This window comes from Carex rostrata, chromosome 4 (genome assembly GCF_964058835.1).
Source record: "Carex rostrata chromosome 4, lpCarRost1.2, whole genome shotgun sequence".
Taxonomy (NCBI): domain Eukaryota; kingdom Viridiplantae; phylum Streptophyta; class Magnoliopsida; order Poales; family Cyperaceae; genus Carex; species Carex rostrata.
The window spans coordinates 9,060,405-9,086,985 of NC_135921.1; the positions used below are offsets into that span (position 1 = coordinate 9,060,405).

The 26,581-nt window shown below is 31.7% G+C and overlaps 2 protein-coding genes across 7 annotated transcripts; one reads left to right on the forward strand and one right to left on the reverse strand.

Moving 5' to 3' along the window:
- Nucleotides 1-3,280: 3,280 nt before the first annotated feature.
- On the forward strand, nt 3,281-10,033 carry ATJ1 (DNAJ heat shock family protein). Of its 6 annotated transcripts, none has more exons than XR_013511319.1 (19): nt 3,287-3,493; nt 3,780-3,864; nt 4,035-4,124; nt 4,401-4,492; nt 4,978-5,058; nt 5,151-5,189; nt 5,287-5,397; nt 5,483-5,524; nt 5,618-5,705; nt 5,804-5,868; nt 5,961-6,023; nt 6,114-6,186; nt 6,273-6,364; nt 7,149-7,277; nt 7,430-7,478; nt 7,571-7,652; nt 8,201-8,290; nt 9,481-9,635; nt 9,793-10,033. XR_013511319.1 is itself a non-coding variant. In XM_078301185.1 (19 exons), exons 1-18 carry the CDS (start codon nt 3,434-3,436, stop codon nt 9,614-9,616), a joined length of 1,431 nt encoding a protein of 476 aa, XP_078157311.1. In that variant the 5' UTR covers nt 3,287-3,433; the 3' UTR covers nt 9,617-9,635; nt 9,793-10,033. The 6 variants fall into 6 exon arrangements, 5 of the variants coding, with proteins under 5 accessions (XP_078157310.1, XP_078157313.1, XP_078157311.1 ...); XM_078301185.1 differs by having other exon boundaries at nt 9,517-9,635; XM_078301184.1 differs by having other exon boundaries at nt 3,281-3,493; nt 9,517-10,033.
- Nucleotides 10,034-12,053: 2,020 nt separating this feature from the next.
- Nucleotides 12,054-16,917, reverse strand: LOC144553104 (GLABRA2 expression modulator-like). Its single transcript, XM_078301189.1, has 4 exons — nt 16,620-16,917; nt 16,416-16,517; nt 14,339-14,610; nt 12,054-12,521 (listed from the first exon to the last, which is right to left on the reverse strand). The coding sequence occupies exons 1-4, from the start codon at nt 16,825-16,827 to the stop codon at nt 12,333-12,335; spliced, it is 771 nt and encodes a 256-aa protein (XP_078157315.1). The 5' UTR covers nt 16,828-16,917; the 3' UTR covers nt 12,054-12,332.
- Nucleotides 16,918-26,581: the final 9,664 nt, after the last annotated feature.

Sequence of the window (26,581 nt, forward strand, 5' to 3'; positions counted from 1 at the left end):
GGACAAAATTTTATAAGTTCGCTTTTGTATTTTATTAGAACAGAAGTCTTATACATTGCAAAGCTTAGGTTAAACAAAAAATATCTTTTAATTACTAATAAAGTTCGAAAATTAGTTTTTGATTTAGTGACAAAAACAAAGCTTTCTCATATTTGAAATCCAAATAGAAAAAAATCTCATAAATATTAAAATGATTGAGTGGCTTGATCTTCAACATTTACTCAAAAATTACTAATAATATCTATAATATTTTTTTTAAGTTAGTGGAAATTCTACTAACATATATTTTGATTGATAAATTTTTTTTTATAAAACCGTCGCACTAGGTCTAGTTACATGAGTCTAAAAATCTATAATTGTTACTAAAAAGTTACTAATAAAATCCATAATTGGTATTATACTGTGATCTGACGATACCAATTTTGAGAAACAGTAAGCCTTTTATTTTTTTGACATCGTATATAATAGGCTTTTCTTCAAAAATAAATAAATAGTAGACCGATAGTAAGAGCTAACAAGTGCATATCCAGACTGTGCAACTTATAAAATTCAGTGTTGTGAAAAAACGATTGACTAAATCTATTGATCAATTGATTAGTCGAAAGCGGTACATGTAAGGGTGTCCGTGATATTTTTTAACCATTTATTCAATTTGTATTCATAAATCAGTATCGTAATGTTTTCTTTCGTTAGTTTATTGGACCGAAATTTTTAAATATACTATTTGTTGAAAAAAAAAAATCAAAAAATCCTCTTTTCTGAAAAATTTGATTTCTGCTATAGTCGCATCCCTTATGTACGGAGTCATTTACTGAAGACCGTATCTAGCGGATGCAGCCCCCGAATAGGGTCCGCACCTAGAGAATACGGTCATGGCAAAAGTCGAATTTTTCAAAAAAAGGGTTTATTTTTATTTTTTTTCAACAAATAGTATATTTAAAAATTCTGGCTTATTGGGTATGGGTAAGACCATATGAGTATCGTATATTTTTTTTTTCATTAGCTAAATAAGTAACGGCACAAATAAGAGCTATTTTGTACCTGTTACTCTATAGAATAATTATATAAAACAAATATATAATAATATATTTGCGTGATAATGAGTAAGGGCAATAATTAGTGATGGTGAAAAATATTTGCGTGATAATGTTCAAGCAATAATTATTGATGTACTTTTGTTATTTAGTGTATGTTTTTGTTATAAGAAAAGTGTTAAACATATTACTTTTATTTGCATGCCTTGTTATTAATTATATAATTGAATTTGTCCTAAGAGAATTTATGTTTTTGAATTTCTTGTTTTATAAAAAAAACAATTTAATTGAAATTGATTGCACATTTTTTTATTAGTAATGTAATTGTAAGTTGTAAATGTGTAAATAAATGAGTTTTTATTTTCTATTTGTAAAATATAATAAAACTAATTATTATATTAATATTATTTGGTATTCATCTGTTATCGTTTAGTAACTTAGTTACTTGATAATTTTAACTGTTACAAATAAAGTAAAGTAAGACCAATTCTTAATAAATAAAAAATAGAGTATGAATAAGATTAATATTTAGGGAATATGAGTATGAAAATACTTCCATTATACTCTTATCGCATTCATTGACACCGCTAAATACTTTTGTGCCAAATATGTACCAGTTTGATTAGTTGGTTCTCAAATCTTAGTCAATCGCCTGCCAAATTTGATTAATGGCTTGTCAATAACCACTGGTCAATATAAAAAAAAAAAATCAATTGATATGATATATTTGAATGATATCGTCCTTAATAAAAAAAAGTACAATTTGAAGTAATTGGATTTAACAAATTTATTTTACATAGATTTTAAAATATAAAATAGATACTTTTATTATGTTATTTTTTCTTATTTAGGAACATGTCATTTTGGCATCTGCTCTGTGATGTAGTTTACTATGTAGCCGTTACAGATTCTGAATATTTTTGTGTGGTTTTTGATGTAAGTACATTTTCAGAAATCATGCATTAGTTGTTTGGTACTGGTCATATGTTGAATGATTTCGTTTCAATGAAATCAGTGGGTCAATCCCACTTTTATCAACAACAAAAAAATTGTTATTTTTTTAAAACTTCATCCTCTTAAATTGTATAAAATATTTTTTTTTTTGACATTTACAAATTATTATATAGATAAATAAAAAGAAATGCTAATGACAGCTTTAAACACTTCAGTGATTGATAATTTCTTTTAAAAGAAAATGAATAACAGAACGATCCAAAATAACATAAGAGCATTTATATTAGTATAATTAAGAAAAATTGACAAGCACTAAATAAAAAAATTAAGTTAATATTAATTTTTTAAACTTTTACACTCGCATAATTTACTTTAATTTCATAATGGTCCCTAGCAATTATTACTATGAAAGAGAAAATGCTAGTCAATAAATTTGTCAGAAAACGATTTATTTAAAGAAAAACTTTCTAAATTAAAAATTATGTTATATTTCAAAATTAGAATAAAAAAATAAAATAGAAAGCGACACAGTGCTTTTAAAATTACAAAAAAATATATGAGAAGGATTCAAATGCCTTCATTTTTTTTTGTATCTCTATTGTGCCTTCATTTTAAGAACTTTAATAACTCAAAATTTAAAACTTAAAAGTTAAAATAGAACTATTGGATATGATTTACATCATTTATCTATGCACGTGTAAAAAACTGTGACATTTCAATTTTATTTTGATTATCATCAAGAGCTTGTAAAAACATACTAATGTTGATAATTTATAGACGTTGATTTTTCAAATAATTAATTCACATAAAAACAAAATCAAAATGGAATATTTTTTATGAGCAAATAGAGAAAATAACATATATCACATCTAACAGTTTTATTTTGATGCTTAAAATTTTAATTTTTATTTATTAACGTTTTCAAAAATGAAAACAAAATGGAGACACAAAAAATAGAGTCATTTGAATTCTCCTCAGAAAATATATATCAATACTACGGAAATAAATCTGCTACGATCCTAAGGGGATTTTAGGGTCATAAAATTTCAAATCCATCCTTTTATTTTTTGGATTGTAGGAATCTCTATAGAAATTATTTTTTATGCACGAATCTCAAAATCAATGAAAGACTCCTTATGATCGTAGCAGATTTATTTCCCAATACAGATGCTCTGAGATTTAGGACCGTCCCGTTTTGCACTTGACCGACTTAAAACTGTGATCCGATTGTTCTATTCTGTTTCAATCCGGCCCGGCCCGTTCTACAACAACAAGCCCCGCTTCCTCCCTTCGGAGTCTTACTAAATCTTTAGTTTGATCGACAAGTCACTGGTAAAACCCCCGGAGTCTGCTTTTCTCCGGTGAGTTGCAACCTTGCCTGTTGTACATGCAGACTAACGGTTCCGGCGACGACATCGGAGATTCATCGTCTCAGTCTGTCGCGGATGTCTCTATTTGGTTGCACGCGTCTCGCCTCTAGGTCTCTTCTGCTTCAATCCAGTAAGGTAATTTTTTCAATTTGCCATATCTTATTATCACTACTTACTGTTTTTCAATTGGCATTTTCCCCGGGAAGGGAGCTTGAGAAACGAGAAATATGAAATCCTGGTTGAAGGTCGAAAATGAAGCTGATACTCTCTTCCATATATGCTGTTAATGTATCCATATTTTGAATTTTTTGGAGTTGTGTATGTACATAAGAATGTGGAGACTGGAGAAGGTTTGATTGATTTATAACATCCTTTTAGCAATAAATTGCATATGCAAATGAATTCACCTTCTTTGTTGCAGATTAAGGGATCAGCATTGGGTCTTGTCGGAGCCAAAACTGGAGAGATTCATAAATTTGTGAGAGGGATTTCTCATCTTTTACAATGTAATTGTTTGATTTCTTGACTGATCCTTTACTTTATTCTATTTCAGTATTTTTTTAGATTTGTTATAGTATGGATATTTTGTGTTGGAGTTGAATAGATATTTTTTACTTTGATATATTGATGTTAGATAATTGGTTGCAAATCTCATAATTTTCTGTGATTATTTCAGTGAATTACAATGACTTGTATAATTTTGGGAGACGCCAGAGCTACCTCAGAGCCACATTTCTTAGTACAAACCAAGCCTTTCATGCAACTGGTACTTCTTTATTTTTGTAAATTATTTTTTAAGTACCTTTGCACAAAGTACCGTTGAATGTTTCTGTATACGTTCAGGGGCGGAGGGATGTATAAGCCAAGGGGTGCTAAGCACCCTATGTGAATAAAAAAAAATCATTTTGGTCCTTTTTAATTTCTAATATTTGACAGAAATTAATACTATTGCCCCCCTTCATAAATGAAATTATATGACACTTACTTATTCAGCCCCCCAATCTAAATTTTCTGTTTCCGCCCCTGTATACGTTTTTCATAGCTCCACGCGGTGCCATGGAAAAGGATTACTACGTGGTTCTCGGCGTATCTAGGGATGCTTCACAAGACGACATCAAGAAGGCCTTTCTCACTGTGAGTAACTTGTGTTGAAACTTAAATTAAAGAAAACTCAAAGAACAATCTTATGTGTATATTGTTATTTTCTGACATTAAATTTGGTGATATCTCAAGTCACAATTGGAATAGCAAAATTTGTTCGTGCATCAAATTTTAATTTAGTTGATCTAGATTACCATTTTTTAATCTGATTATTAAATAGATAATAAAGATGATTACACGATCTGGTTAATACTGTTTCAACTTGATTTATTTTAATTAATTTCTTTAACTATTCAAATTTCTGAAAATTTACTCCAACAACTTGGGTCATGGCTTCATGCATTTTGTGCACTAGTATTGTATACTTACCGATTAACACTTACACAAATTCTATTCCCTCACTTAATATGTGTAGAGTGGACTATAAACAGCTAACTTGGACCTTTCATCCAAAGTTCCAAAATAATGCGCATACATAGTGGTACATTTTGAATTATTATTTCTTGTTATTTTCATAGCTTGCCAAGAAATATCATCCAGACACAAACAATAGTCAATCAGCAAGGAGGAAGTTCCAAGAGATAAGAGATGCTTATGAGGCAAGCTTTCTTTATGTTTCTACAAGCAAAAGAAACAGAGTTATGCTAACCGGGCTGAGACTTTTTGTTTGTCAATATTGATTTATACACAGATATTGCGAGACCCTTCCAAGAGAGCGCAGTATGACCAAGTATGAACTTCAGTCTGTTATCATTAATTAAAATTTGGTTGTTGAACCAACTTGGTGTTTTCATTAACAAAAACTTGTATGTTTATTGTGGTTAAAGAGGTCTAGTGGAGAAGAAGAAATGAGGTACACTGCAAATGATGCAGGAGAGTTCCGTAGTAGAACAAATCGAGACCCTTTCTCTGATGATTTCTATAAAATATTTTCACAGGTTTATATCTCTATTTTAATCTCTCATCATTTTTGGTATTATTTTTTTACTTAACAGCTTTCCTTAATTTTTTTTCTTTATCTAGGTTTTTGAGAATGAGAGAGATGCTTATGCAGATGATATAGAGGTTGCTTTTTGGTTCCTTATCTTTAAAATTGAATATCCATTTTATGTCCTTGACAAAAATTTTGGGTATTGATGCATTATTTAAATCATTTAGGTAGTGTTGAAACTCTCTTTTGCTGAAGCTGCTAAAGGGACCACGAAGCAATGCTCATTTAAAGCAAAGGTTCTCTGTGATTCATGCGGTTAGTGAAAAAAAAAATAACATTACTTGTTTTGTTGTCATCATAAACTTAATTCTCACTGTTAATAGTTAAGATTCTACCACAATTTTATCATGCAGATGGTAGGGGCCACTCAGTAAATGCAAAGCGTTATGTCTGTCCCAATTGCGACGGTTTAGGAAAAGTAGGTTTTTTTATATTGTGTCATATCCTTTGTATGAAAGACATTTATTTTTCCCTAAAATTTGCTGTGTTATTGGTGGGTGTATTGATCAGGTGACTGTTTTTCCGTTCACGACCATTTGTGATCACTGCAGAGGCGCTGGGAGAATAATCAAGGTTTAAATTCTGAAATAGACCAATCGATTATTTGATTTTTCGTTTTGTGTTATTACTTATCAAGTGATGATACTTGCCTCTTTTTCCCAGGATTTTTGTCTAGTTTGCAAAGGTGTGGGGGTGGTCGATGGCACAAGGACTTTTAATATTCAAATCCCAGCTGGTATGTTGTAACCTCTAGTCATAATTTTTCATATGAAATTTGTGTTTTCAGTTTTCAACCAAATATGAGAAATTTGTTGGATATAGGGGTTGATTCAGGGGACACAATTCAAGTAGCTGAGGTAGGAAATAACGGGCGCAAAGGTGTTAATCCGGGTAATCTGTTTATAAAATTGGAGGTTAGTTATAATCTCCTTTTTTTATATCCTCTGAAAGAGAAAAAAAAACAGAATAAAATCGTGAATTCACGATTGAATTCTCGTCCTTCTTTTTTAGGAAAGAGTAAGATTAGATTATGAGAGAGGCTATGGTACTATCAATAGCGCATATGGGCCCGCGCTATGGACTCAAATCTTCTTTTTGAAAGTCCTTACAGTTGATCTGAACTGTTCAACATGGTCTTCATATGAATATGTACTTGTAAACTAAATTTTACGTTTTTTATATTTTTTTTACTATTTTTTAGATGGGTAGAATTTCACTTGATCTGGACTATCCAAAAACAGTGATTTTCTACCCATCTAAATAGATAGTAAAAAAATTCTAAAAAATGTAAAATTTAGTTCACAAGTGCATATTCATATGGAGACCATGTTGAACGGTTCGGATTGACCGTTAGGATTTTGAAAACAAAAATATTGATATGTAGTATGGACCAATCTGTGCTATGCATAGTACCATAGCCTCACTCTTAGATTATATGTATTGTCAAAATAAACAGGATCCTTCATGTTGTTTATACCAGATTCCTTAAGAAGTCTGAATACCCCTCGTGAAAACAAATTCTCAATTTGATAAAGATGGAATTTCTTTTTTTTTCATTTTCCATTTTTTCAACCAGAAATCATTTATACTAGAATGAATCTATGGCATTGCAATGTTTTTCTCATATGTTGTGACTGGCTAGTTACATCTTATCTAGGCATTTTATACACAAATCTTACCATACTCAACTTTTTGTAGGTGGAAGAGGATCCTGTGTTTGTCCGAGATGGTCCAGATATCTATGTGGATACTCGTATAACTTTCACTCAGGCTATTCTCGGTGGTAAGGTTGAAGTACCAACGTTGTCTGGAAAAACACAACTAACGGTGCGCAAAGTAGTTTGCCTAATTCTTTCGAATTTTAGGAATTCTTGTTTGTGTCTCAATTTAACAAAGGTCAATCTAATGCACATATTTTGCATACATATATAATGGATGAACATGTTATTTTCTGCTTGCTTATCTTGTGTGCATATCAGATACCAAAAGGTGTGCAACCGGGGCAATATGTGGTTTTACGGGGTAAAGGTAGAAGCACCTAAACTTTTTTGTTAGTTATACACTTATTTTACAGTGTGTTTAACTATTTATGAAATTTACTAAGAGGATGATGTCTGCAGGATTGCCTAGAGGCCCTAAAGAAGCACGATTTGTAGTATCTTATGGTGACCAATACGTACGTTTCCGTGTACATTTCCCCTCGTAAGCTCCTAAAACCATACTTATGTTTAAAATTAATCAATTTGATGGCCATGCTTTCCTTCTACTATGTTAAATAAAATTTATGAATGTGCAAACCTTTTTCGCTTATATGGAGAAATAGAACTGTGTTCTACTAGTCAATCTATGATAGTCAGAAATATTTTAGAGTAGGGTAAATAAAAGAAATTCATACTTCATCACCCTCACTATATTTAGCGTACTGGTGAATATATGATCATTAGGTGAGGCATAATTTTGAAAATACAATAATTTCTTTCTATTTTTTTTATGAACTATGGTAGTAAAATGAAAAAAAAAAGTTTAGCTACTTTTCTTGAGCAGTTGTCGATGCTTAGTCAAACCCCAAGTACCAACTGAAAGAATGCAAGTAAGTTTATTATTATTGAAAGTTTAACAATTTAGTTGAGTCACTCTCACTGATAATAAAATGCAAATATGTTGAACTTGAAGCTTAAAAGAGTATATTTGTTATTTTATATTAAGTGCAAAGTTTTTGTGAGTTATGTATATATCATAATTTTTCAAAGGTCTGTCAATGAACGCCAAAGGGCAATACTGGAAGAGTTTGCTTTGGAGGAAGCAACAAAAGAGAAAAATGAATTTGCTGAAGAGAACTGGTATGTTGGTTATATGTAATCTGAGGTAGTGTTGTAGATACTGTGCTGTGTGGTGCAATAAGCCAATTACTTTGGAGTCTTGAATCACATATTATATAGGCTATGGTATTTATGCATAGCGCAGATTGGTCTGTACTATGGATCAATATCTTTGTTTTCAAAGTCTATATAGTTGATTTGTCAGAATGATCTTCATATGAAAATGTACTTGCAGACTAAATTTTTATTTTTATTTTTTTAGATAGGTAGAAAATCACCACTTTTGAGTAGTTGAAAATCTTTAGATCAAGTCATTTTCTGCCTATCTGAAAAATAGTAAAAAGAAATTAAATAAAAATGTAAAATTTGATCATACAAGTATATTTCCATATGGAGATCATGTTAAACGGTTCAGATCGACTGTTTGGACTATGAAAATAAAGATATTGATCCATAATATGGACCAATATGTGCTATGCATAGTCCTGTAGCCTATGTTTATATCGGTTCAAAACTTCAGATCGACTCTAAGGAGTGGGCACAATTTTTTATGCCACTGAACTTGGAAGCATGTAATAAGTTGGTCATCGACTATGTTTTTGTACTTCCGGAATCTAGTTCTACACTTGTTTGAGTTAGGTCACACTCTGTTTCCTGCATCCAATAAACAATCAAACCTAATATTTCTGTCATCTTGTTCTCTTCTTAATTTAATTACCTCCCCTTATGGTGTATGAAATTGGCAAAGGTGGACCTCAACGTCTTTGCACGATCTCTTTTTTCTGTCGGAACTGTATGTAACCCTATGCTTCACCTTCTTCTTCTACAAGTGCCATGTCAGCATCTTACATGTGCCCATCAGTATTGTTAAATGATATTGGTAGGCACTTGATAGAACCAAGTACAGTAGTCCAAGGGCCTAACCAGACACCCAATTACAAAAGTACATGGGCCAAAATCAGACTTTCTACTTTGTGTTTTTTTGGAAGAAAGAGAGACAGCGTGACGTGATTGGATCAAAATATAAGTTTAGCAACTCCTATGAGACAATTGAAGTATCTGACTTGTAGAATGAATCAAGTGCTACAAAAAAAATAATAGTCAGATATACAGCAGCACCTGTTCTTGGCACCGCAAATGGTTATTTTTCTTACTATTAAAGTAATTTCATGTTGCAGAAATTGAAAATGAGTTTGGATGTGAATTAACAGGCTTTACCAGCAGCTTTCCACTGGTTAAACTTACAGGTGGCAGCGACTTATTGGTCACCTGACCATCTCGAGGGTCTTGCAGGGCATTGCCATTGTACTGCTTATTAATTTGGTTCTCGGAAAGACCGTAAACTAAGAGACCACATCTTATCAAGGTTAGATGAACTAGTATGAGGAGGCACATTACAAATTTCGTTCAATCCAGAAAGTTACGTGGGAGTGCATCTGACATCCATTTTGAAATGAATGGATATCAAACCATAATAGTATTGATTTAAAAGGTATGTGTTTTCTGTTATTGTCTGATTGTAGGTATAAAGGATCAGAAGAGAAAATATATATATATATTTTTTGATAAAAGCGGGATATAAATCTGACCGATTTCATTGGAATCAGTAGATCAGAAGAGAAAACTTATTCTTCTCTTTTGCAATTTTGTTGATGAATTCTGTTATTATTATTTTTTCTTCTAATTTCTCTTTTTTCTTTTCTTGAGAATTAAAGAATGGTACATTATGTCGGACAAGTTCTGATATACAAGTTTTTATGTTCATGTTTGTTGAGTCTTGTTTGGCTATCTAATACTTTCTGTCTAATGCATGGAACTGATATTTGATGGATCTTTTATTTTCTGTAGAGCTATAACTACTAACCATTTATTATTGCATTCCCAGTATCCCATTCAAATTGTTGTACCAAAAGGTTAAATTTAATGCATCCTAGTATAAATGAAAAATTATAAATATACCAGTTATCGAAATAATATCACTTACAACTGGCAAAATTATTATAATACTAAGAGTGAGTCTATGGTACTATGCATATTACGATTTGGCACTGTGCTACGGCTCTATATTCAATTTTTCAAATTCTAACGGTCGATCCGAACATTTCATCTTGTTCTCCATATTAATATGTGTTTGGAGACCAAATTTTACATTTTTTGAAATTTTTTTACTATTTTTTTAGATTTATTGAAAATCACTGTTTTTGGATGGTCCAGAATTTTCAGATCAAGTGATTTTCTAAATATCTAAAAAAGTAGTAAAAAAATTTCAAAAAATGTAAAATTTGGTCTCCAAATACATATTAATATGGGGAACAAGATGAACGGTTCGGATCGACCCTTAGAATTTGAAAACTCGAATATAGAGCCGTAGCACGGTAACGACCCGTGATATGCATAGTAACATAGACTCACTCATACTATAACTTTTGCTGCCTATTGGAGAGAATGAGCGAAGCAATTATTAGAAGAGGAAAATAGGAATCTATTTTTATATGAGAGCTAAATAACAATATGGTTAAAATATATGAGTGAGGTATGGTATTATGCATAGTGCATAATGATCCGTACTATGGATCAATATTTTTATTTTTAAAGTTCAAAACAATCAATCTAAACTGTTTAATAATCTTCATGTAAAAATATACTTGTAGATCAAATTTTATATTTTAAAAAAAAAATTAAATAGATAAAAAATCATTTGATCAATAATAGTGATTTTATTTTTTCTACTTGTCTAAAAAATGTAAAATTTAGTTTGCAAGTGCACTTTTATGTAGATAACGTTTGAACCGTTTAGATTAATTTATTTGAACTCTAAAATAAAAAATATTGATATGTAATACTGACTAATATGTTTTTAATTAATTATTTGAATTTTAAAAAACAAAAATATTTATATATATTACTGACTAATCTACGCTATGCATACTACCACGTCCTCTTGCGTATGTTCTATAGCCGGACTATAGCCGGACTATTTCAAAGCTCAAAACAAGACAAGAGTTGGGCCATGCGTTCTAGCTTGCTTAAATTTCTATTTAAACTACTTTTTAATTTTAAGTTTTTTTTATATTAAGAGTTCTAATGTTTAACATGTGACACTATCATTGGTGCGGTGTAATCGCATTGGAATTTCGAGTAGAATTGAAATACAAAATCAGGAAACAATAAAAACAGGGAGTCACGTCACAGGAAATAAACCACCTGAAAACAAGCAGTTGGAGCAGCGTCGTTTCATATCAAAGCTAAACCGAAAGATGGCCTCTAATAAGGGATAGCTAGTAGGCGGAGATCATTTTGTCCATGAATAATAAGGCCCCCCTTTCTGTAAAGGAGAAAGTAGAAACAAAAGGCAATAGTATTATTGCGACTTTGCAAGATTTCAAGGCAACGAATCCAATGTGTGATATCATAGGCATCCTTTTCCTTTGCAAATAATATATTCAAATACTTCCAACCTGATCGGAACGAATAGTAACGAGACTTCCAAGTTCCAACCTCACTAGTTAATCGGTCTTTGGAGAACAGAAGCCTATCTGAACCCCTTATTCCATGATTTAGACCTCAACCAAACACCACCAAAAGTTGAATGCCCTCAAAGCAATAATAAAAGGAGTCGCCTGGTTATGCAATTACAGTGTTTGCATGGATGCAGTCATGCAGCAAATAGCATTCATGCATTTTTGAGGCGTGATTCGTTTAAGTTCTCTCGTAGTTCAACAAAAAAAGGAAAGCTTATTAGATAAATATGCGCCTAGAATTACTAACAGAAGAGATTTCAGGAAATTTTCTCAGATTAAACTATTGCTCCTATACAAAACAAAAGTTCTAAAGATAAAAAAAAAAAAAATCCCTATAGATCTTTCCATGTTATAATTCCAACAATCAAAAGAAAAGAAAAAAAAAAAACACCTGATTATACTTCACAACGTGCAAGCCCACAACCCACATCACATATGCTTTAAAAAAAGAGGTAAAAGAAGAAACTGTAATACAGAGACCTAAATGATCATACAACTATTTAGGAAACATATCCATATTTTGTTTCTACTTAAAAGGTGGTCTAGGGTCGTAGACTGCGAGCAGTAATAACAGCTTCTTCTAGACTTTTTACAGCACTGTCAAAGTAAAGAAAACCCATGAACCAGAACTCATGCTCGTCTAAGGAGATAACCTGTATGTACTTCTCAGCAGCATTCACCTTGCTTCCTGATGGATTTGCCACTCTCAGTTGATCCAGTGGTATCACCACCTGTTTATTAAATTCATATTTCAGAACTAACAATAACTTTACAGTATTTTGACAAGAAATATACTGCACGATGTGTGTTTTGCAGATAAAAAAAATAGTTGTGTGCCTGCCATAAATGAATTCTTCTTTGGTGAGCTATTAGATTCAAAGCTGATTTGCACGTATATTGACATTTTAATATGAACTTTTGCTAAAACTAAAAACGAAACACTCCTTCCAAGATTTTGCACATGTTTCTTAAACTACTACTTCTTCATCTATTTCATCCGGATGAAGTGGCATTTTTTTTTAAATGAAGAAGAGAAGAGGCATGTACAGGATTGTCAGTGTGTGGTGCTCGTAGGAAAACCAATGTTCAAAATAGCAGGATATAACGAGGGGCGGAGCCCGAAATTCAAGCTATGGGGGTCGATCATATAAAATTTTCATGTTGCGAATGGAGGTCAATTTTACACTCCCCACAACATTTTATTCTTAAAATATATAATAAAAAACATATCTAATCATCAGATTTTGAAAATAAATGGAGGGCAATTAGCCCCCATTGAGTCCAAGTGCATATGCCCCTGGATATAACACATATGGAGGTTTTGGATTCTAAATGCCTAAAGGCACACAAAAGTTGAAAAACTAAAGTTTTACTGCTATAACACTCTAGAGGTCTGCTATAGAGGATAGCACGTTGTGGCTTTAGCGGTCCTCTAAGCTACACAAGGTCTGCTATACATTTTTAAGAGGATTCTTCATCCGACAACTAGTGCATAATTTGTTACGAGTTAACAGTTATGAACAATGACTGTGAGAAAAGGATTTGCATCTTGTTAAAATTTTTTTTCTTTTTTTCATGTTAAAAAGTGTGGTGTATTATGGAGTGGTAAGTAAATTGATATCAAAACTCTGAACTATGGCTTCATAAGAGTTTGATACTTATTTTAAGACTTATTACACTAATTCATGATTTAGATTATATTCATAAAATTAAATTATTTTAACATATATTATTTAGGGTACTTCCGATATAGCTACTGCTGTTCACTGTAGCCTTCACCTAGACCTCACCGATACTTAGGGATGTAAACAGATCAGATATTATCCATTCATATCTCAATCCAGATCTGTACCAATTTCCAAATAATTGTCGGATATTGATTCGGATATTTGCAGATATGGACACGGATACAGGTTGGATATTTTGTAACGGACACAAATAGAATTTTCAATTAAGAAGCGGATACGGATACAAAGGCTCATATATCACTTTGATTTGGACTTTGAATTATAATGTAAATTTTTGTTACAAACCCAATTAATTTTAGCTCTACTCAACTATATCTACTCATGTTTCATCAATTAAGACTTATAATTGCTTGGAACATTTTGACTAATAATATAATAATAATTTTTTTTTTTAAAAGGTAACCGTCCGATCGGAATGCTCCAGATAATATAATAATAATTAGTGATTAATTTATGTTAGTTAATATTTAAATTTTTTTTACTAATAAGTTTGTTATGGAAATATTATGCAGTTAATTTTTACGAACGTGTATTTAATGTTTGTACCTTTTATAAAACATGTGATAAACAAATAGTTTATTTTAATAGCCAGACTATATTTGTATTCATATCTGTATTTGTTTAATTATTGATCTGTTTCCGTATTTGTTTAATACACGGTATCTATCCGTATTTAAAGTATTTGTATCCAAATCCATATCCGGATACGATTTGGCTATTCGGTATCTGAACACCCCTTTTACTTACTGCTAACTGGTATCTACTAATTAAAACATCGGGTCATTGGACAAATGAGATACCTTGTAAAAGCTCCACTCTGTTTTACCACGAGCCTTGTATGGCAAGGGATTGTCACTGCAGAATGCAATCTTAGAGGTAGAAATATAGAGCACTCCCATAACGGGACCCGCAGATGTAGAGAGATAGCATGCGTAAGACTGCAATAACTGCTCTTCTGGCAATACTTCGAAAGTTTGCTTGAAAATTTTTTCATAGCCGCCTTCTGCTATTACCTTTGTGCCTTGAGCTATCCTTCCCATGGCCGCCTCGACAAAACTTGGACCAGTATTCACTGCACCAAGAACAATAATAAGTTAAAAAGAAATTGAAGAAGGAATGTATTTTATAAATATAAAGAGGCATTTGATTATGAAATGTAACTTTTAAATCCCAATTCTGATAATAATTTCCAAAAACAATTTGAAATAGTTGGGAAAACTATAAACCAAGGTTAAAAGTTATCAGGTATGTGCATAGCCTGTCTATTAAATTGAATGCCTGTTGATAACCCAAAAGTCAACCAAAAATTACTTTGGTACAAATTCTTGACATTCAATTAGCTCAATGAGCAGGGCAAAATTAATTCAATTTATTATGTTTCTACATGCATTATATATATATCACTAGTTCAATTCAAATTTTGAAAGTAAATCAATAATCATCATTGCAATCTGGCAAGGGATTCTATCATATCAAGTGTATCAGTACATACTACATAGTTGCCTGGATGTTCATACAACGAATTTAAATTTATTACACAATAAAATGCACCAATATCTAACATCGGATAAAATAGCTACATCTCAAGCATGATGCCTTACCAGTTACAACAGTTCTATAGAGCTGAACACTTGTGTGAAACCCGACTACCCCGAATGACCCAACCCAAAAAATCACAGATTTAGAATTTAATTGGTTAGGAACAAATTGTATTTTGATCAAGTCAACAAACAAATTTTGTATACCTATTTTATTTTAAGAAAGAAAGTCAACTAAAATCTGACCCGATTGTTGTACCTTATTTTTTAAGGCAAATTTGTTTATATATAACAAAAAGTAATATCATTATAAACTAAGATGGTATATGTTATATTTAAATTTTTAATTAGAACTTGCTCTATATTATTGTTAGTTAAAGTACATTATATTTTTCATTTATAATTGACTATTGCTTGTGTTTTGTTAACATTTTTTTTCAATGAAAACCCGCCAAATTTGCAAAAATCAATTGCCTAATTAAAACTAGGGCTGGATAATTTTTCATCTGGTAATTGGTTAGCAGAATGAAAATGTTGAAAACCCGACTATATTAGATAGGATTGACAACGTAGAAGACAACACAATCCATTTTCATCCCTACTAAACACCAGAACCTAGAGATACCTCATAATTCAGGATTTATGTGAAATTGCATTTAAACAATTTTATGGCATAAAAGAGTATAGGATAAACTTGGCAAGGTTGGCAACTAGCAAGTGAACCAAAAATTTGATCCTAATATAACTTGGGGGATTTAAGAATTGGGCCACCCACATAAAAGCAACTATAGTCATTTGCATATAGCCATATATTTTATAGCAATTTGGTAACAGCTAACTTCCGAGTGGCATTAGAAAGCATTAACACCAAGATATTTGGAAAGGAAAGGATTATATTATAGTGGTAAGATATAATGACAGATATTGTTGCATGAAATTTTCTCCTTTCTTATTCTAATCTCCTAACAAGTACACAAGAAATAACTATTCTGATCAAAACTGCAAATTAGTTTTCACGAATCCACAATTTGGGATAAAATCAAGTTTGCTTCCACCAAACCTAGTTCATGGACATCAGAAACTAATGCTTTGCAAATTTTTCCCCTTTACTGAGAAGATATCGATCAATGATTTGTGAACTTACTGAATTGAGTTCTTACCAAATGAAATGATAAAAATTCATTCTGGATCCCTAATTCGATTCTTAACAGTACTTGCAGTCTTGCATGCTACTTGTAACTAAATTCGAGCAATCAAATTGCATCAACAGTATAATGACATACAGAGCAAGACAACCAAAATCAAATTGAGAAACATGTTCGCAAAATCATGTACTTACAGTGTTGCCACGTGTTTCTAGAAAGATCCTGAGCGACAACACTGGCTTCCTTCACATTCTTGCCCCACCTCCACAGCGCATCCTTCACTGTCTCCACAGTACCTAGCCAAATCAAATCAAATCTACTTAAATTACAAAAAAAAAAAAATTCCAAACCGAAATCAACCACAACAAGGCGGATGAACAAAATTCAAAAGAAATTACTTTTAGCTGAAGCAAGAACTGCAGCGGTCGACGTTGCGTCTGTTTCCAAAGCAATAGAGACATCAGGAACCGTCGATTTTTGATCCGACGGAGCAGGAGGGGGAGGCGCCACTTCCTCCGACGGGGGGTTGATGTCGATGTTGTGCTCGGCAGGGGGGTGCACACCGTCCGATTTGGCCTTCTCCGGTTGATTGACGGTCGGATCCATATCAATACAATGCGGGTTTGGTCAGAATGTCGAGGAAAAGAAAGGAATTTGATCGGTTTCTCTTGGGAGAAGGAAACAGCGAGGTGGGGTGCGACGAGCAGTGAATTCGGATCCCTAAAGTAACCCAAATTTCGTGTTTATATATGAACTGTTCGATTAGAATTTGGGCCAATCCGGCCAGAGATGGAATGTTAGGGTCCCTTTAATATTCTTGCGAGTGCAAATCGAACGGTCTGGTCCAAACTCAAATTTTTAATTACTTTAGTGGAGTTGAATTCACGAGGAGCTCTACGCGGGGAAAAATGCATCTTTTTTTCTTCCATTTTTCTCCTTTTGCTTGATTTTGTTTATTTCTTACTTTTGACTGTTACGCTTATACCCTGAAAGGTGTGAATCTGTTAGAAATTGACCCTGCCGTTATTGTTTCGACTTCGTTTCTCATTCTTTTTTTCTTCTTTTTTTTTTTGATAAAAGGCTCACGCCTGATTCATTTAAGACAAGATACCATTACAAGTTTACAACGCATAGAATACAAGGCAAAGTATTCAAAAGAAGAATATAAGGCAAAGTATCCAAAAGAAAAGCTAGACATAGTTCAACGAATTCGTATCCTCCACATTAACTCAAAAAGATAATCTTTTGAGTGAATGTATCTTAATCATCTTATCTGTTTTAACTTTTAAGATTCGTACATACTAGATCCGCACTAATATTAAAAGATTGACTTTGTTTAAAATCAGACAATTGAAATTCATTAACTTAAAAGATTTTTTTTTGAGTTAATGCAGAGGATACACATTCGTTGAACAAAGTGACAGTCTAACAGACCAAAAGCTAGCAACCATACAAAAACATAGTACTAAATTGGAAGTATTACTAATAGAACGACAAGGAACTAATTATGATAGATAGATAACAGCATGAGTTAATTGGTGCCACTGGATGCGTCTCCATCTTCACCAGGAAGACGGTAGATTACTATTTGTGTGTCTTCTGGGTTTCAAATTTGAAGTGGAATTTTCTCTATCACCTCAGGTAGCCACACTGACACCAAGTCCCGTGCGGCCGTGCTCGTCTCTTGACCATCGCTGTCTAATAATTAACCAAAGCAACTGTTATTAGAATGATTGATCTAAATGTTTTATAGATGTGTGTTGAAAACAAAAATTATTGCAACTTCCATACTGTCCAGCTGAGTGCACTGAAGACCAGTAAAAAAAGCTAATTGTAGGTCTTTAGACAAAAAAAAAACAAGCCAAGTGTACAACGTTTCAACTTCATTTATCATTTATAAGCAATATAAAAATGGTCCGTTAAAAAAATTAATTTATTAAAAAGTGTGGCAGAATGTTCTAATTTTTAGAATGAAACTCATTTTATATTATATTTGAATTACAATTATAAATTTTCAAACATCATAAAAAACTTAAAAAAAAAAAAAAAAAAAAGACAATGAAGTTCTATATTTTTCTCAAACCCCGCCTTGTCCACATTGGCTAATGTGTCCGCTTTGAATTTCAATATTACATACGTGTCCATGGAATGGTCTGAATCTTGTCAGTTGGATTCAAGTATCCAAAAGGACACAAACTATAATTTTCCAATTTTCCTCACAGCATCTTGTGCTTTGTTAAAATGTGTCTTATGTGTTAGTAAATTTAACTATCCTGCTTTTTTCTTGGGGTAATTTTGTTATGTTGAATAATTTATTTTATTAAGTTAATCATTTTTAGTAAATATGTTAATGTGATCTAACTCTGTATCTATATTTATAAAATAAACTGCGAGATTAGTGTAGTACTGTAGTGACATGAGTTTTTTTTCTACGGAGAAGTGTGGTTTCAATTTTCAAAAATAGTATCTAAAAAGGTACTTTCTCTGCAATTTGTATGAATATCTTCATTTTATTATTTTATGTGCATGTCTATTAATTAACAATTTTTTTTTGTATACATAGATATTTAAAATATGAGAACAATTCGACTACAAACATTTGACATTTTACCTGTCTATTGTTTATTTAGTTTAGTAAAACACCAGATTACTTAAAAAAAATCATGATCACATACAATTCCAACTTTTGTGATCTCATGCAACAAATCTTTAATGATCCGGTCGTCAATGATTATATATGATTGCTAATGACATGGAAAGAGTGAACTTCATATATAACAATTTTTTTTCAAAGATCAGATACTCAGCTGATCTTTCAAAGCAATGATGAGCGGAAAATGTTATAAAGTTACTACAATCTCTTTGTTGGATTAATATCTTAGCTTAAACAATAAATCCTATATGTTAATAATTAATATCGTTCATCATCACAAGTGAACAATGAACGACAAAGTTACAAAACTTCTTCAATCCAAGTTGTTTAAGATCCAAATTAATAAACAACAAAACCATCTTTAAACTTCTTTAAACTTCTTAATTCACTGTGGAGTCGTTTAGCAATAGTGGAATAGAGGAATAGAGTGGAAAAGAGGTTCCATTCCTGCTGAATTAGAAGTCACTGTTAGATCAACGATTTTCAAAGTGGCTTAATAAATAGTAAAAAAATTCAGAAAAATATAAAATTTGGTCTCCGAGCACATTTCAATATAGAGATCACATCTAACGGTTCAGATCAACTTTTTGGATTTTGAAATTACAAATTTTGACCGGTAGCACTTCGGCCCATATGCTACCGAAAGCATATTAGTCTCTCTCTCTCTCTCTCTCTCTCTCTCTATATATATATATATATATATATATATATATATTCTTCTATTTATTATTTATTTTTTCTTTCTCTCTCTTATTTTGAAAAATGTTTTACGGAAAAAGCACAAATTAAAGTATAAATAAAGGTTTAGCTAATCCGTATCATATTTAATAAGATCGGTATATATACTAATACAGGTAAACAAAAATTAATTGATTTATCAGATATAAAAATACTTCCATCCGACGTATACCTATATAATACCCGTTAACCCTCCTACTCTCGACGTAGAATTTCTCAGGTTGGTGACGAGGAGATATTATAGGGGCGGAACCAGGATTTGAATATAAGGGGACTAAACATCATTTATAAAAAAATAATGAAAAATATTTTTTTTTATAACACAAAATCTTTCACTATTTGAGTTTATAAAAAGTACAAATAAATACAGACCTCAAGTAAAACTGAATTTTGCAGCTCTTGTTTAATTTTATTTTCTGAATTTCTACAGAGAGCGCTTTGTGAGATTACGCCAATTGATTTATTAATTTGCTCTTATTTTTTGGTGAACCAAAAGAGATGCAGTGGGATTTCTTTCTCTCAATCATTGAATAACATTTCAAATTTTCTTTTTTCTTTTCCTTCACACGGGTGGCTTTCCAAATTCCATCAAAAAGTTTTCTATTTTTTAATGTTGAGATGGGCAAATCTAGAAGTGAAGAAGGCAAATGGAAATCAAAAGGCGGTCAAAAGGTTCTCCTCAAATTTAAAATTAGACTCTATAAATTTGTAATATTATATAGGGGCTACCATATACAAAACAATAATATTTATTTAAACTTCTATATACTTGATTAAAAAAAAAATGTAAGGGTAGCACCCCTTATCACTGTGTTCCGCCACTGGGGAGAGAAAGCTAGAAATGGAGATTATTTGGGCTGGGTGGGTTGGGAGGCTACAAAAAGGAGAAAAAATAAGGCCGACGAGGTACGTCGGTAGCGCCCAGGTATAATGTAAAGGTACTGTACTGTCTACTCAAGTCTATTTGTAAGGATGGGCTTTTGTACGGATATCCACCTATAGATGGACCACTCTTCTCCGGACCACCCATAATGACAACCTACACAGTGTTTTCATACCATATCAAGGTGGATTTGTATTATGCAAAACAGCCGAACAGGGCTATTAGCCTATTAACTATGTATATATAATATATATCCTACTAATTTGTTGTTGAGTTGGCTATTTGTAGACTTTCTTTTGCTTAACTTTTCATTTTTTGGGTATTCATGTTTTGCAGACTTTGATTATATTATCTTATCTTATTTGCTGCCGGATCATATCTCACTATCATGGTATCATGTATTTTTTAATGAAAGAAATTTCTCGACTCCTTAAAATCATCAATTGATCAGATGTGACAACATGTTTCCTTGCAAATAAATTTTTTTCACACAGCAAATTTTTTTATAAACTATAATTAGAAAAAAAAAAAATTATGAAACCAACTTGATTACTTTTTTTTTTACAAAAATCATAAGAACCGAAATGTCATTTCAGTCCCTTTTTTTTTTGGAGATCCCAACCGTATTCACAGATTTCGAGAAAAAATACGTTGAAAAATTGTAAAAATACCTGGGACTGAATTGTCATTTCGGTCCCAAAAAAAATTCGAGACCAAAATAGCATTTCTGTTCTTATGGTTTTTTTAAAAAAAAAATAATCATGTTGATTTCATAAAAAAAAATTTCTAATTATGGTCTATAAAAAAAAATTCTTCACACAGTTACAAACGGATATAATATATACTCATAAACGAACTTCCATTTTTATTGAAATATGCTTGTGATCATGCTAAATGTCCATAGGATCTTCATTTTTTATTACCCTGTTTTGCTTTATACTTAATTAATCTAAATAAATTTTAATTAGAACTTTGAACAAAATAATTTCTTGAGTAAATGATTAACTGATGCATTATGTCAATCCACGCCAATATAGTACGCCAATAAACATCAATTAATTTATTATGATAATTCACACTAATGTATCGTATTAGTGCGCATTAGTATATTATGTCGATACACACATGCCTTCTATATGTTGATGCAAAGTTGGGGGAAAGAAAATTGGATAAATTTTGTGGGAGGTAGGGGTGCAAACGGATCGGATATTATCTGACCGTTTTCGAATTTGTATTCGAAAATTTGATACGAATATTCGATATCCGAATATCCGTGCAGATACGAGTACGGATATGGTTTTAAATTTCAATTATCCTTATCCGAATAGTAGATATATACAATATAGTTTAATATATATTATAAAAATATTAATGTTATTTACTATTATAAAATGCGAATATTTGTATCCATATCCGGTTAATATACGATCTGTATCCGTATCCAGAAAATAAAAACGGATACGGATATGGTTTTACCACTATCCGATCCGTATCCGATCCGTTTGCACCCCTAGTGGGAGGTCACTAAACTTTGCTCTTTGTAACAAATTGATCACTCAACTTTAATTTGTCTCTCACTAGCCACTAAACTTTGTATTTGTTATAATCAAGTCATTCAATCACATTTTTCATCCAAATAACTAATGGAGTATGACATGGATTTCACCTCATCATATTTGATAACTAGTGTATATTTTTTTGGGACATGAAATATTTATTCTCCATCAACCCTCTATCTCTTCTTTCTTTCCCAGCGTCTCTTCATTTCTTCACTTTTTTTCATTTTTCCTTTCATCCTCTCTTCATTTCTATGTTCCTCCTAAAACCAAGGCGGCTCTCCCATAAGAAGCATTGAGCTGTGGCGCCATGAAGTGTAGCACGACTCTCGTAGGAGAGGGGGGACATATAGCTAATTTTATACTAATCATGATTAAAGAATTCTTGTAAAAATGAAATATTTGAAAAAATCATACTGTGGAAATCTCATTTCCAAACTCCAAAATCATGGTTTGGAAAAAATAACATTCAGAAAATCAAATGAATTTTTCCACATCGTCGGAAATCCCACAAAGTTTCACATATTATTGTTTTTTTTTTAATAAACAATATAAGAAAAGAACAATCCAATGAGATTTCATATATCCGGTTATTTCCTATAAAAACTTTTGTGCTTTTAAGCTCAATCGTGGAATTAGACATTCAAATAATCGGAAACCCAAATCTTTGCTCAGTAGTTAGATTTGCAGAAGAGAAGATACTCCATGGCAGCAAAAGAAGTAATTAAAATAGAATGAGAAATAGTTCATTTTCCAAAAAAAATGTACACAAGTTATCAAATATGATGATCGAGCTAGAATTCATGTCATACTCCGTTAGTTATTTGGATGGAAAATGTGACTGTGTAACTTGATTGGAACAGATACAAAATTTAGTAACTAGTGAAAGACAAATTAAAGTTGTGTAACCAATTTGTTACAAATAACAAAGTTTAGTGACCTCCCACAAAATTTATCCAAATTTTTTTTATAACTTGCATATATAAGCAAGTTTCTCTCCCTTTGACCCTCCTTTATATGTTACGGAGACATTAGAATATTAGATGTCATAGCTTTTATGTACAATCCTTGATAGGTAGAAATATGAGTAATTTCTACGACTAATTTATATCTGTGTAACTTTAATCTGGTACACTCATCATATAGTCAGCCGAATAGATTAAATTTAGTGTTCTATTAATATATTTCACTTAATTACTACTAAAACCTTTCGGTATTCATCATCAATTGTGCACCGTTGTAACAGCTAACATCAGCTTAAAATATTAAAGTCTGACAGTTATAATCAACAAGATTAGTTATCATAATCATCAGCATTATCAGACCAATTAAATTTTAAAATCCTTCAAATCACCTTTCCAGGATGTAAACATCAGCCTAATGATATTTTTTTTAATAAAAAAAATAAAGTGGTAGGTTTAGAAGAGAGAGAGAGAGGGGTTCCAACTTCCAAGCGATACAGCACCATGTATATAGGAGATTGCATCCACTCATATGCCAATTATATTAGTGGGCTTGCAACTATATGAATAAGACATTTTGGGTAAGCTAGATTGTACTTAATATAAAAATAGCAATTCTCAGTGAAAATAATCTACTTAATATACTACCTGGTTGATAATGATGCAATACTGTTTTCATTTTAAAAATTCTATATCCCAAAATGTGGCATCCTATATTGAAGTTATTCAACAAGCATTGGCGTATTTGGTAATAAAGAATGGGAATCAATCTCTTCCATTATTTTCTCTAATTATGTTTATATTTTTTGATATTTTAGTTGCTACGTATGTATTCGACCCTCATAATTTAAATATGTGAAATGTGACCTCATTATTATAATTTATATTTTTCTGTAAAGATCGTTATTGACATCAACATATAAAATAATACTTGAATTCTTATTTTTTTTAAATTCAGGTTTTGTTGATAGAGTTTCAAACTTTCAATCCCAGCTCAATTACTGGTCAAAGGGGAAATATTTTTGGTCAAAGAGACATTCAATAGCTAATAGGTAAAAATCATGATTTTGGTTTTTTTTGTTAGGCCCACCACAAAGGCCCATTTAATTAGAGGTGTCCCTTGCTTACCAGAAGTACCAATGGACATTTCCAGTATTAAAAAATGGAGAGAATGGAATATACTCGCAGATACCTCAGGATAAGATGATAGATATAGATCAGTTTTTTTTTTTGAGTATACAAGGCAATTATTTCTCCAATAGTAGAAAGTGGTATCGTATCTTAACTACGCACAGTCCACATCTCCGAAACAGCTCGCCTGTATTAGAAATCGTCTCTGATTGGTCAATATAATCTCTGACATGTACACCTGGAGCACGCATTTATTTACAGGAAGGGTGGGACTTGTGACCGAATCCAAATCAATGAATAGGCGTGGCAGAGAAAGAACAGTAGAAGTAAATCCAAAAGGGTCGGGAAAAGCGGGTCTCAGTGACTCGCTTTTTTACCAGCCCCCACCACTTTTCCACTGTTTACTGGGACCCGCTTCCACAATTTTGTTAATTCCCTCCAATTTGCACCCCGCACCACAATTATTTTTATTAATTTTTATAAACTGGGTTAGAGGTGTGTGCGTGTTGTGAGTGCCTACCAAGTGCGATCGTGAGAAAGCAAAAAAAAAAAAAAGAAGGTGAGAAAAGAAGAAAGAAAGGAGCTGTTGGACTTGGTGGCAAACTGGCACGGTGCCAAGAAAATGGAAAAATGGGAACTGTTGACGTGTACAATTGGATGATCAGGCGTGTTGTACAGAGTATAGAAATGAAAATCGAAAAAGACGAACTGCTTTAGTCTCTCTCTGTTTTCATTTTTTTTTTTTTTTTGTGTGATAGCAATGTACTTTTAAATTTTAAAGTTACAGCTCATATAAGTCTACTGTGAACAGTACTTTGAAAATGGATTTCATACTGCCAATCTGCTATGCAGTCATCTACCCACCTCGTTTTCAAATCCTTATTCGTTTCCTATTACATACCGCAATAGACAAGGAGGGATGGACGAGAATTATATCAGGACCTGGAGACTATTGTTTTCTTCTTCTTCCATGCATGTGAGATGCTTCTCATGATGATCCACATTACATGTTTATAGTGGATTTTTTTACAATTGACATTGAGTTTGCACGGATCTCAAAGCAAACAGACCGACTGAATATGCATAACAACAATTATAATTAGAAAATTTTCATAATCGTTTTGTTAATTATGAAAAATCTATTGGTCAGAAATGACTAAATTTTATATTCTCAAAGCACTATATCATTTCAGGGAATGCCATTATCAAGTTTGGTTCACATATGACTATTCTTTCAACATTTCAGGAAATGTGTCGTTACCGTCTTTGATTCGCGTTTAACTATTGCAATGACTATCAAAATGTGTCTTCACTGTTTTTAAATTATTAACTAAATAATGTTATGTTACTAAACTTTTATTTTTATTTTTATGTAAAGATAAATTGTAAATCAGAAATTAAATTAATATAAAAAAATAACTTAACGTAAAAAAGGTATTTTAAACCCTAAGCATTGAAAACTACTTGAGCATGCTGCATGAGAAATGTACTAAATCGAGTTAGGTTGTTATAACACACGCAATGCATTATAAAGGGCGAAGACTTTAATAAGGCATTTTTAAATTTATGCAGCGTAGAGACAATAAAATCAAAACAACTCTACCTATATATAATTTGTGCTTTGTGTGAATCGAAAACTATGTCAAAAATATTTATCTTTATACCACATTAATTATGTCTATTTTACAGATGAGGGTTGATAATTATATCGTTTAGCTCTCGTTCAAGGCTTATTTACCGGCGAGTTTTTCTTTAAACTCCCTCAAGCTTTCTATTGTAAACATTAAGCAATTTAGCCGTAAATCTATCATGCCGGCGAGTTTTTAAAAAAAAGGAAAAGCAAACATATATCAAGTCTATAAATTTCATTAATAAGAGCACAGAAGTATTGAGATTTACAAAAGAAATAAAACATAAAGAAAAAAATATTGATTTAGTTTGCACCACTCGTGTTAATATTATTTTGAATTGTCTTCTCTAACTTGTAGACCAATCTGTGAATTCTTGAGCAATTTCAAAATATGTGACGTTCATCGATTTTATTTTATCTCTGAATACTCTTCTGTACCTTTTTTTTCCAAATAACATAATAAATTATCATCTGTATGTATTTGTTGAATGTGTTGTAAATTAAATAAAATTACAATAAAAATAAACTAAATAACAAGAGAGATAAAGAGAGCAATAACATAATTTTATTCTCTTTTATCTATGTCTCTTTTCTCTGTGTCAAATATAAAATTACAAGGCTTCTATTTATAGGCTATCAATTGTAAATGAAAACTTGTTACAATAATAAATAAGAAAATGAATACCAATAGTAGTGAAGTAGTGAGACAATGAATTGAGGATTAATATTGAAAGTTATGAGAGTAGGGTTCTAAATAGCGCGCTATAGTGTTTTCGGACCATAAAAGTTATGGCATTATCAGCATTA

Excerpts from the sequence above, each read along its gene's own strand:
- ATJ1 (XM_078301184.1), top strand. The coding sequence starts at position 3,434 with ATGTCTCTATTTGGTTGCACGCGTCTCGCCTCTAGGTCTCTTCTGCTT. Across the intron at positions 3,494-3,779 it reads TTCTGCTTCAATCCAGTAAG|ATTAAGGGATCAGCATTGGG; the intron begins GTAATTTTTTCA and ends TCTTTGTTGCAG. Across the intron at positions 7,278-7,429 it reads CTGGAAAAACACAACTAACG|ATACCAAAAGGTGTGCAACC; the intron begins GTGCGCAAAGTA and ends TGTGCATATCAG.
- LOC144553104 (XM_078301189.1), bottom strand. The coding sequence starts at position 16,827 with ATGGATCCGACCGTCAATCAACCGGAGAAGGCCAAATCGGACGGTGTG. Across the intron at positions 16,518-16,619 it reads AGTTCTTGCTTCAGCTAAAA|GTACTGTGGAGACAGTGAAG; the intron begins GTAATTTCTTTT and ends TGATTTGGCTAG. Across the intron at positions 14,611-16,415 it reads TAGAAACACGTGGCAACACT|TGAATACTGGTCCAAGTTTT; the intron begins GTAAGTACATGA and ends TTCTTGGTGCAG.